Here is a 12,702-nt window from a genome sequence, read left to right as displayed (position 1 = left end):
GAATAATATTCGCAAAAAGGAAACATTACAGAGCACCAGCGATTAGTCTTATTGTACAGCCCACTTATTTGTAAGTTTCAGTGCACTAATGAGAGAGACTGAAAACATTACACTTATTACTTCCGTAGGACTTATGGCCCCAGTGTGGGCCATATGGTATGCGTTTAAGGCGCCTTGGCACCTTCGCAGGGCTCGTGTTGAGCGTTCAGTGTGTACGGTATGTACCGTGCATGGAAAGGAGAATCCGATGCAAGATTTGATTGCAACTCTGGCTCTCCATTAGCAGCGTTTCTCTTGTTTAAATTTCGTGTAAATATGCAACGACAAAGCACTTTCACGCTGATGGCACATCACAAGTGTCTACAGGCGCTAAAATAATGTTTATTGACAGCACGGTTCTGCCGTCATGGAAGTTTTGAATTCTCCTGGCTATGCACTCCGGTGTTAGGTCTATAACTTGGTAAACACTCAACAAAATCGTGTATATATGACGACAAACAAATCTCGATAATTGTAAAGTGTATGTCTAACCAGCAAACCTTCACCATAGCTCTGTACATTAGGGATGTGCTCAGTTCGGTCGGTTGGTAGATCTCGGTAAAGAGCAGACACATGCAGCAGCGCTCATGAGGCCAATGAAACGACAAGGGCAGAGCCTTGAACATCAGCAAGAGCCTTTATTTCATGAAGTGGCATGTTGAGTATTTCGTAAAACATAAATAATGAAATTAAGAAACAGCATAAAACATGAGATACTTCTTTAAAAGCAAATAACAGTTGAAACTCGTTTTAACGAAGGGTTGGCCACCCTCAGAACCTTTCGTTAAAGCGGCAAGTTCGTAAAATCAAGAAAGGGATTGATCGTTTTTTCAAATCCATAATTGTAACATTGCGACACTCAAAAGCTATTGCGGCATTGTAATCGCCGCTGACCCACGCCTGCGCGTGAGGCTCGAATTGCTTGCGCGTGAAACCGAAAGAAAGAAAAAATTAACGCATCTCGGCGTCATGGAGAGAACGGCGAATTCAGTATTTTGCACTTTTGGTAGGCTCTCACGCTCTTTAAAGCATGAGAGCCAACCTAGGCTTGCCTTAAACTTTTGGTACTCAAGCAAGCAGGCAAAAAAGAAAAAAACTCAGAGCCTTTCCATTCTGTGAAGAAGGATCTCCAGTGAAGCTGCGTATATGGGCCCCTTAATGGCGAACTGTACCTCCGCCGCGGGTCGGCCCGGCATTGCACTATCTTCGAGATCGACGCACGTACGGGAAGGACTTACCACCTGCTTCACATCCGCCGGGGGTCGGGCCGGTATTGCATAATTTTCGGGATCGGCCACGTATGGGGAGAGATCAAGGCCTGTTTCACCTCCGCCGCAGGTCAGCCTGGTATTGCACTTTCTTCGGGATCGGCCCACGTATAGGGAGTGCTTAACGCCTGCTTCACGTCCGCCGCGGATCGGCCCGGCATTGCACTATTGTCAGAATCGGCCCACGTATGGGGAGTGCTTAACGCCTGCTTCACCTCCACCGCGGGTCGGCCCGGTATTGGACTACCTTCGTAATCGGTCCTCGTATGGGGAGTGCTTAACGCTTGCTTCACCTCCGCCGCGGCTCGGCCCGGCTTTGCAATAGCTTCGGGATCGGCCCACGTAAGGGGAGTGCTTAACGCCTGCTTCACCACCGCCGCGGGTCGGCCCGGCATTGTACAATCCTCTCGATCGGCCCACGTTGAGGAGTGTTTAACGCCTGCTTCACATCCGGCGCGGGTCGGCCCGGCATTGCACTATCTCCGGGATCCAGGAGCCACCTCATTTCAAATAATTATCAATCGCAAAACTGCAAAGGTCACACAGTGCGAAGGCGCATAGTTTACATGCCATAACCTGTTTCAGTAGACAAAATTTGTGTGTATAGTAGGTCCAACGGCTAGCTGTTGATCATGCCAACAGTCGAAGCTTAAAAACATTTTGCAGCTCCAGGCTCTGTGTCCTGTGTTCACTGTGCCGTAACTTTAGCTCTCAGCAACGAGCTAAAGTTATAGCCCGCCTGAGCAGATGAAACGACAATAGGAAAACGTTGTGCAACTCATGATTTCTGATATCTATACGCAGGAACGGAATGGTGAATGGCTGTGTTTCTCAGATGTTCTGCATCTTATGGAGTGCTATGCCAACGGATTTCAGCGCTACGGTGTATCTTCAGGGTGCAAGGTTTGCGTTAACGTGTCAAATTCAGCGGAATCCTTCGTCGCTGTTTACTCCCTGTGCTGCCTGGGCGCCGCTGTCCTCTTGATCAAGCCAGCGCTGCCGGAACGTAAGATGCATTCATTTCTGCAGCGACTTTTCGCTGATCATTTGCCTTATTTTGTTTCCATCGGAATTTAGAGCGCAGGCTCTTTTCCCAAGCGTATCACCCCTGAAGAAAGCCAATCGCCAGGCCGGGGTACACTTGTGCCCATTTGTAAACCAGTAGGTGCAATCCCGGCGGTGGGAACCGAACCCACAACCTCCCCCAGCGGAGGCAGCCGCTCTACCACTCAGCCTCACACCAAGGCGACTTGTAAATAATCAAAACTAACTTGTTGTTACTACAATTCGTCTTGGGGCATAACAGCTTGGTGTTGTAGGATTGCGGTAATAGGTATGTGGTGGCAGGTTTGTGACTTGCAGCAGCGTCTTAATCGTGTCCTGGTGAAGACAGGCCTGATATTCAGAGATCTCTTGCGGGCTGCTGGTAGGAGGGCATTGCTCTTTGCCCTTTGGCTGAGAAAGGCGAGTGGTCCAGTTTCTTACCCTTCTCAGGGAACACTTGGATTGAATCAAAATGGGGTCAAGTTGAGACAATTCAATAGAGAGTAAAGCCTTCAGCGAGTAACACGTGAGCCATGGCTGGGTGAATAGCAGCGGATGTGATAACCGAGCGGTGTTGTTGCTTTCTTGCTTCCATTTGGTGGTTAGAAGCCACTCGTGGTTTGGCCTAAAAACGCTACATAACTTTGTAGCGCCAAAGGCAGGAGAAATAAATGGAAGTATGGTAACGCGTCATTTGAATAGTTTAAATTGCGGGGTTGTACTTGTGAAAACCGCGATCTGCTTATGAGGCACGCCGTATTGGAGGATTCCGGAAATGTTGACCACTTCAGATTCTTTAACGTGCACCAACATCTAAGTGCACCAGTGTTGTCGCATTTCACCCCCATCGATATGCGGCCGCCGTGGCTGGGATTCGATCCCGCGACATCGTGCTGAATAGCCCCACGCCATAGCCACTAAGCGACCACGGCGGGTGACAACTGGTAATTTTTACTTATAGAAGCAATCAGCTCAGGCTGCATGTTTGCTACTAATTTTACAAGCCGAAAGCATTCCCTTATACCTAAATGCCTACCCCCCAGCCTCAGTACCTGCAGCCTCAATGCCACTTGGACAGTATAACTTCATAGTGTAAGTTGTAGCGGTACTTCCATAGAACGCTGAGTTATAGGAAAAGAAATCAGAACACTCTTGATCCGATAACACGTGCTAGCTCGCGGCCAAGGACAAGCGGTACGTCAGGCCGTTCCACCCTGACGCTTGGCTAGTAAATGTGGATGCGGCTGCCTTCAGTAGCGACCTCCACATATTGGTATGGTGTTGAGCGCTAGACCTTGATGCAGGCAGGACTTGATCCTTAACACCATCTTAGGGCGTTTTGCTTGGCGACGAGAAGAGCAGGTTCATTGCTACTCCTGGCGGGAGGAGATGCTGCATGTCTTTATACTCATGCCTCTCATTTGGTTACTTTGCTAATAATAGAACTTGTTGAAGGCTCTGATCAGTTGGAAGCTTCAGAAGCATTGTCCTGCATTGACAAATATCCGTATGCCAGAAGTGTTAATTGAAAGTGATGCCAGTAAATTGCACTGCAGGACATATTATCAACGAGCGCAGCTGAGTCAATGAAAGCCACTCCTCCCCCAAAAAAGCACATATGGGAGTTCAGCCCGTGAACGTAGGGCCTACAAGCCTCCAATTTCTTTTTGCGTGTAACGTTTCTTACGCGCTGATTAGTATATATGTGCCTAGTCCACAAATGTCATGCCAATGTTCTTTTTCTTCGAGCTGTATTCACACCAAGAAAATTGTGGCCCTGTAATTTTTCGCATGACAAATTGTTTCTAATCTTCAGCTTGACATATCATTACCGGATGCTGCTAGCCAATGGGGAACACGCTTACGAGCAAAGAACATTGAGAATTTGTATCATTATCGAAACGTCTAGTACAACACCCTGAAGAAGTAACGCCGATGCTAAGAAGAGCCACATGCCACCTTATGTCACATCTCTTCCCCAGTCATTCAAACGGATAAAAGAAAACGTGGCTGTTTTTTGTGAATTTCCTTGCGTTGTTTTGGGTATTTGTATTTGATTGCATGTCGCTCAAAGGCCGAAAGCATTCCCTGCCAGAAGCGAGGCCGAATGCTGCATTTCTCTCCTCTCGACAATTAAATACCGGACGCGCGCAGTTATTGAAGATGCCCCCGCAAGTGAGCGGCGGGCCCTCGCAGGTCCTCATGCAGCGACGCAGCTGGCTTACCAAACACAAGATTCAATTCACATTTTCCCATACAGCAGCGAATTTCCACCGGGGAGGAGGTCAGGGATACCTAGCGAAGTTCTGCACCTGCGACTTTTCTCAGCGGTGTCACCGGCGACCGCAACAGTCGATGTAATTGACTTGAGCGCCGGTGTAGACCAATAGGCCAGCGCGCATGCGCATGCGCATAGTTATGCGAAAATGAGTGCACGTGGAGTGTTCGCGTTTTTTTTTTCTTTCAAGCTTGTCGCTATACTGAACCGACGAGGTTGCTATGTCTCAGTTAAATTTTACGGGAAGGCAGCTAAACTTGTCGGTAGAACTGTTGAGTGAGCACTATTAATCGAAACTCACATTCAACTAATTAAGAAATAGCCCCCAATTATCTTGTAAATTCATTTATTTACGGCACATGTTGAAATTTAACACTTGTAGCCACTGAGTTTGCAAGGCCTACTCAATTGGAATTTTCACAATAAGACCAGTTTGTAGATATGCGCCATAAGCTTGCCCTATAATGCCGTGTTGTTCCACGTATTTTTTAATTAAAACGTTCGTTTGTACACTGAAGCGCAAAAGCAACTGGAATGCCGATGTATTTCGTTCCACACTTGTTTACCTAACTCGAAACTGGTGTAATTCTGGATATTCACTTCAAGCGTATATGTCTTACATTGTCACTGCCTGCAATTCGTAAATTGCAATATGTGCCGTGAAGGTATTAATTCGAAACATAATCAGTCAATTTTTGTTAAAAAGTTGAAGGCGTGTCAGATTTTTTGGGCCTCTGTATAATCCAGCTCAAGTAGAAGAATTATGCTATTTGCCACAGCCGATTTTTAAGAATTTCCTTAAACTTAAGAATAATCACACTGTATTACAGGGTAACATGACGTAACACATCAACTACAGCGTTTGCTTTTATCTCGGGCCCGCGCAGGCATCGAATTAACAGTCAGTCTAACAGCGTGGTTAAGCATAAGGCTTTTGCCTAACTACTATGTTTACAAACAATGAATGAGGACAGGTGGAAATATGGGTTTACGTAGAGATTTAAGCGTTGCAGATACCCTCCGCTCCCCCCCACACACAGAGAGAGAGAGAGGGAAAACAGTTTATAACAACAAAATCGCGGGCAACCTGATTTTTCAATCACAGGAACACGCTTTGTCTACCTTATGCCATCATATGTTTGTTTTCGGTGTGAGTTAAAGCAGGACTAAATCCCATGGCAGCCCTATGCTCATGTTCACGCACTGGTGATTATGAGGTGATGTTTATGCATGTAAAATAATACAGTGCCTCTCCTTAATCTGCCTGGGACCTTCGTTTAGTATTGACTCATCCGAAAACCACGAGAAACGGTACCATCGTGTTCGGATTTTCATAAACGAGCCAAGTCGGTTGGCTTCATAGATGCACCTTTTGAATGGTTTGTCTGTTTTATTCACCTTTGGTGTTCTCAATGCATTACAGTTCTTATTGATTTAAACTCTGATGGTTGAATTTACTACTACGCTTGCGAACGACCAGAAATCGAACGCATTTTGTGAAACTGCTGCAATGCAAGATTATTTCACACTTTATTAAAACAAATGAATACGCGTAAGAAATATTCCGACGGAACCCACGTTACGATGACTTACGACGCTACTGCGATGAGTAATGGGGCAATGTAACCACCATCTATGTGATAATGACAATCCATTTCGACAACGCCACCCTGCTTCTTATTTAACTTCATTGCGTCTCCATCACACCGGTACCGTTCCTTATGTTGTGTAGTAGGGATCATGGATCAAGATGTAGAGCCGGCATTTGAGCCCTGGAAACGACTCGAAAAATCGTTATGCAATGTCAAGGTAATGGTGGAGCGAGACCAGTAAAGGATGTCCGCCTTAGAGAAGCGCTGGGATTCAAGTCATATAGAAGTATTAACTGGACCGTAGTCGAGATAGGTTAAGGATGTTTAGCTTTTTGGTGAAAAAATAGCAAGGAAGAGATTGGTGTAACCATATTCATTACAATTGTAGGTGACTGCACAGTATTTGATAGATGTTTTAAATGCTAAAGTTAGAATTACGTCAGCTGAGGAAAATGGTTGAGGGCGATAGGCGCAGTGAAACCTGATTACAACAAGCAGACTGAGTGATTTGTCTCTGCCCCATTTATAAGCGGAAGCCAATAAACGTCACCATCAGCTTCATCATCATCATCATCATCATCATCATCATTAATCACGTAGATCGGCAGCAATATATCAAAATCTTTAAGTACTTCTGGATCATTCGGGGACATTATGGAAAGTTTCCCTTAGAAACCGCCCATGTTGTTTGTGTTCTCTTCCGCTGTCCCTGTCTTTATTTGCGGTCAATATGCTACGCAGTAAGCACCAACTAGGCCAAACTGAAGTTCTTCTTCTCCCACTGCCGATCATCCAAGCAAAAATACAGCTAAGAATGTATTTACTGGGAAAGTACATGAAAATATGACCGGCGAAGCAGTTCCACCTATTTACTAGCTGGTGCGCTAAAGCTGCCCGCTGTAGAGACAAGGCGGGGGCGTTGTTCAAACGCAGCAGAAAGGACGGCGATTTGAACGAGTTCACATGCATAGCGGCTTCCTACGCTGTCCGTCAAAGAGTATTACGTCCCATTCACGAGGGCAAATATAATCCGATTTCGAGTGAGCGAGCTACGTTGCATTAAATATTGTGCAGCCGCTGCTAATTAGACAACGAAAGTGTCATTTGCAAATTGAATGGCTGAAGTTTCACCAGAACATATCAAATTATGATAAGTCACGAATGGAAAAGTAGCGATTTATTAGATGAATCTCAATTTAGCAGTTGCCGTTCAATAATTTATAACCAGACGGCATCGCATCCGAGGCACGGGATCACTGTGAAAAAAGGAAATGTGCTTCCCATTGAAGAAAGAGCGTAGACACCATTAATATTCTGAAATCAAGAAAAAAAAACAATCAGCAAAATGCTCCAACTGCATCGAATGTTCTATTTTTCTACCTCTGATTTCAGACCACATTGTTTCGCGCTGTGAAGTGACTTTATTGAAGGCACTCAGCTGCGACTGTGTTCCGTGCGGAGCCTAACTAAAGATTTCTTTGTGACGCACAACGAATGACGAAATTGACATATTCACACGCCTTAAGTGACATTTAATTTACTTTCGGAAATTGATGCGTCCTCTGGACGCATCAATTTTATTTTCTTTCTTCCACGTTTAAAGATGAACTACGGAGAGGAGAGCCTGTAATACTAACTACAAAGTTAATTAGCTATCATGCGTAATTTATATAGTTTGCCTCGGACTTAATTTAGACTCCATTTAATTAAAAGCATGCAAAAGCTTTTCTTTTAATATCCTCTTTTTATCCATTTTCTCTGTTGTGAAATTGTGCTCTAGATTTTTCCTTCCACAACGTTTCAGATGGCATCTTCTGTACTTCATATTTCTAAAGGCATTTTCTCACTGCATGTTAAAATAAATAGTGCCTGCGTTCTACGCTCGTATGTAGTTTGTTAGTACATCTTGTTTGAGCCCGACATGACCTCAGGTTACCCTCTTCTGGAGTTCTATTGTGTGTGTGTGTGTGTGTGTGTGTGTGTGTGTGTGTGTGTGTGCGTGTGTGTGTGTGTGCGTGCGTGCGTGCGTGCGTGCGTGCGTGCGTGCGTGCGTGCGTGCGTGCGCACTCAATTAATTGTATGACTGGGACGAACAACGACTTCAGTGTATATGTTATAAAAATGATGTAAGCACTCCCCTCCATGATGCCTTTGACCCGGAGGTTATTACTGCAACAGATTTCGAATGAATATAGCCTTTCTTCAGCAACGTGTTTCGGCAATAACAGCTTGTAGTGGTCCGTGAGCCCAACGTGTAAAAACTTAGCACCACGTCGGAGCCGATAGGCCTTTTTTTTCTACAAATAAAATATTTCCTGTATTAGTCAAATTGATCCCATTGAATTTTGCGCCCAGGAATAGAGACACGTGGAATATGTTTTAAATGACATTGTCAGAAATAAATGTAGCCGGTGGCTTTATAGAAATGACACCTGTCCTGGTCACACGTACGCGCGTGAAATCATACATGGCGTATTTTCTATGTGAAAGGCATCAAGATTGATCAGCTTTGTACTTTACAAATATTCTAATCCTGTGATTCTCTTGTCACACGCACATTCCTCGAAGGGGCAGATCTCTGTGGCAGCCGAGGTGCTAGTTCGCGTGAGCGAAAAAAAAAAGAAAGAAAAAAACACCGAGGACTGCTGCGATGTAAGCCGGAAAAAAATTGTTGGAATCGAATGCAAAAAAAAGAAAAAATTTAATTATGGGTTTTTACGTGCCAAAACCACTTTCTGATTATGAGGCACGCCGTAGTCGAGGACTCCGGAAATTTCGACCACCTGGGGTTCTTTAACGTGCACCTAAATCTGAGTACACGGGTGTTTGCGCATTTCGCCCCCATCGAAATGCGGTCGCCGTGGCCGGGATTCGATCCCGCCACCTCGTGCTCAGCAGCCTAACACCATAGCAATCAGAAAGCAACCGCTGCGGACGGAATCGAATGCAGGCCGTAGCCTAAAGTCTTTTTGTGTATGAAGCAAGTGCGGTTGAATACTGGAAAATGCACCGTAACAGATAGTTCAAAAATTATTAAAAAATAACAAAATTTCCAGTCAACTCAAAGGTAGGACACTGTTTCACAGGAATGGCGGCTATACATGAAAGGGGCAAGAAAAAAACGCAAGCACAAATGTTGTATCACTGCACTGCTTGAGTGCTGGTTGCACTAAAGTCGACTATCAGCCTGAAATGAATGCTCTCGATATTATTTCTAGATTTTTTTTTAATGCGTGAACATTACGCGTTTCAAAGTAAGCAAAAAAACTACATGTGTGTGCAGTGCGCAACGCGGATCACGCATTAGAAGTATGCAGGGTGTCCCACAAAACTTGAGCCAAGAACTTAAACATGAAATGCGCGTCGGAAGGCAAATGAGCCGAAAGCATACTGTGCGCAATAGCCTATACTAACCCTCAAATAATTAAGTTTATTATCCCAACTTTTTAACCATTGGCTGAGGACCCAAAATATTATATGCATATTTGTAGAGCACCTTCAGAAATGATCGATCGAGTTGTTTCCTTTACGATGTGTCTCACGTAGTTCTTTTTTCCGCGTTTGAAAAAAAGCCCGCGAACTATGAAAAAAGTAAGGTGACCGAGCGCTTGTGCAGTGGTATCGTGCTGCTCTCAAGCGTGCGTTCGGTGAAAACCCGTCGGATGACGGCGAAAATGTATGCTGCTGCTGGCCGAGCGCTGCCGATAAGATAAAGAACGCCCTGTCTCGTCTTCGCCACCACTCACGATCCAGCCGACCTTGTTCATAGAACGCACGCTTGAGAGCAGCACAAAATATATATATATATATATATATATATATATATATATATATATATATATATATATATATATATATATATATATATATATACATATTGTGCTGCGTCGCATTCTTCCTTCGCGCTCACAGCATAGAGTAACATAGTATACGACGCGAGCGCAGACTCGAGCCGTTTCCCGGCCGAGTTATGCAGCGTCGCCGATTCCACTAGGTGGCAGAGCCTATCAAGAAAAACGCAGCTGTGGCTGCGGCTGCGGCTAGTACCGCGACAGGCGACACGACCACTGGGCTTGACCCAACGTGCGCGAAGCCTTGTCCGACCACTCTGCCGGGCTCTTTCCGTAAAATGCACCTCAGTATCGTTGTTGGGTACTTCTGCCAGCGTCTGCTTCGTTGCCGTTCCATGGTAAGCCCACAGCAAGTTCTTTTGCGCGTTGTTCACGACTTATTCTCTTCGCCTTTCGTTATATCACTGTTATCCGCATGAACGAGTGACGGCGGCCTTGCAGCCATGAACAGCTGCTGCCAGCTTGCTACGCTGACATTCATTACGTGTTCTTTTTTTATGCGCAGCAATGAGAGGTGTTGCTAGCGAAAACAGCAATGCGACAGCGTCCGAGCTGCGATGCACGTTCGATACAATGACGAAGTTATAAAATAAAATAAAATGGTTCGTTAAGAAATGTAGCCTATGAACACATGCCGTTCGGGGCAGAGAGCTTTATGATACGCGCGGCGACTGCTGAAAAAGTACGGTGCTCTACTTCTGCAAAATAAATGTAGTTATTTCTAAGCGGTACACGTGCAATATTTGCAGTATGGCAATAATGCGCTCTCTCCCAACCTCTGTAGCAGGCTATGTGCGCTGGAGCGTTGTTAGCTGTTCTGCATTGGGCTGAAAATACGTGTTCTCGTGTTTTAATTGTGTATGGAGTCGTTACCGTAGAAAGTTCCTTGTTTCTTAGCCTTTATAACAGCGCTTCCTTAACAGAAAAAAGTAATAAAAAAATACGCATTGCATGAGCGAACGCAGCATCTCCATTATAAAGCTCTGCAGGCTCCAATATTGCTTATACGAAGGAACGTAGCTTTTACATTCATTAGCTTTGAAGCCTCCAGTATTGGTTACCTTCTGTCTGTCATTCTACGTATTGCAGGAATCTCCACCATTTCCTAAAAATAGACTGCACAGCCAAAGGACATCACGCATACTCAAGGGCAAAATTCCAAGTATCAGAAGTCGATTGCAAGGCTTGGAAGACAGCAGGTGAAGACCCCCAACACAAAGTGCTTAATTGCAGCTCTTTAATGACGGACGCACTGCCTTACAGCAATTAATTTGCTTAAAACGGGATTGTTTTAAAAGGAAAACAAATATGACGTTTTTCTTGTGCTTCTGCGAAGGAAGGTGAATTTAGACATTCGAGATGAAGATGTTGGTGCGTGCTCAATTATTTTTGCAGCCATTTTATTTCGGCACGCTACCATTCACATATTTTTGCTGCCCTAATTCACCTTCCTTCGCAGAAGTACAAGAAGAACGTCATATTTTTTTTTCCTTATAAAACAATCCCACTTTCAGCTAATTAATTGCTGTCGTGTATTCGCAGTTTTCTTTTTCATTATCTGCATAGTTGCAAGACGTCTCCTATGTGTTTTGCTTGTGCAATGTTATTGCCATCATACCATTCATTTTCAACCATTCTCCATTATACCGGTATCACACGACCACTTGCGATCGCGAACAAGTCCGACTCGGATTGAAATTCGCGACTGATATTGGCGCCATCGTGCAGCTTGCGCAAAAGAACCAATCGTGACTGAGACATTCAAATCGGATTCCGGCCACGGCGGCCGCATTTCGATAGGGGCGGAATGCGAAAACACCCCTGTGCTTAGATTTAGGTGCACGTTAAAGAACCCCAGGTGGTGAAAATTTCCGGAGTCCCCCACTACGGCGTGCCTCATATTCAGATAGTGGTTTTGGCACGTAAAACCCGAAATATTATTATTATTATTATTCAAATCGGATTGGGCTTTATCGCGTTTAAACGTGCGCCGTGTGAAACCGTATTACTTGCATTTCGCTGTTTCTTCCCGTTTTCATGTATCTGCCTGTTACAATCTTGCTGCAATAAATTGTCTGCTTTTTTCGTGTTCTTGACTGTGCAGCAAGTTGATTTATATTTGAGGAACACGGCACATTTATTTACAATACACCTTTTGGCGTGAGTTACTAGACGTACAATATCATAAGCGATAAAGTTCTACTTCCTCATTAGTTGGCATGATTGTTTCTCTAAGTTACAGCTTGAAACAGCAAATATGAATTTAAATGGAACTAACATGAGTGAAACACCTTTGCGCGTTCGTCGTCACAACATATAAACAACGGCACAAGCGCCTGCATGAAATCTCGCGATTTAAGCAAAGGTATCGGTAAAAAAAAATATACAAACACGAAACTGAAATTGGAGCCTCCGAGATTCGGCATCGTGCGCGACCATCTTGGAGGCTGGTGCGTTTCGCCGATTCCGCTAGGTGCGCTGAGAGCCAAAGTCGGCCGCAGGCGCCTACGGGAGTGTCCGCTCTTGTCGCATACTATGTTACTCTATAGACCTTTTCATCGGGCGAGGAAGATAGGGCGCTCGGAGAGCCTTTCCTCCTCTCTGGCTTGGGCGATCCGGCGCGGCGCTGC

At 44.9% G+C, this 12,702-nt stretch overlaps 1 protein-coding gene across 1 annotated transcript in view; it reads left to right on the top strand.

Annotated features, from left to right (window-relative positions):
- Window positions 1-2,125: 2,125 nt before the first annotated feature.
- The window catches only part of LOC142564892 (luciferin 4-monooxygenase-like), a 61,646-nt gene continuing 51,069 nt past the window's right edge, over window positions 2,126-12,702 (top strand). Inside the window, exon 1 of the mRNA XM_075676084.1 lies at window positions 2,126-2,313. Within this exon, the coding sequence (XP_075532199.1) occupies window positions 2,157-2,313 (157 nt within the window). The 5' untranslated portion in view covers window positions 2,126-2,156. The remainder of the gene's footprint in view (window positions 2,314-12,702) is intronic.

Source organism: Dermacentor variabilis, chromosome 11 (genome assembly GCF_050947875.1).
Source record: "Dermacentor variabilis isolate Ectoservices chromosome 11, ASM5094787v1, whole genome shotgun sequence".
NCBI classification, from domain to species: domain Eukaryota; kingdom Metazoa; phylum Arthropoda; class Arachnida; order Ixodida; family Ixodidae; genus Dermacentor; species Dermacentor variabilis.
Note: the sequence above shows the minus strand (reverse complement) of the source record. Positions and strands in the feature narration are given on the sequence as shown.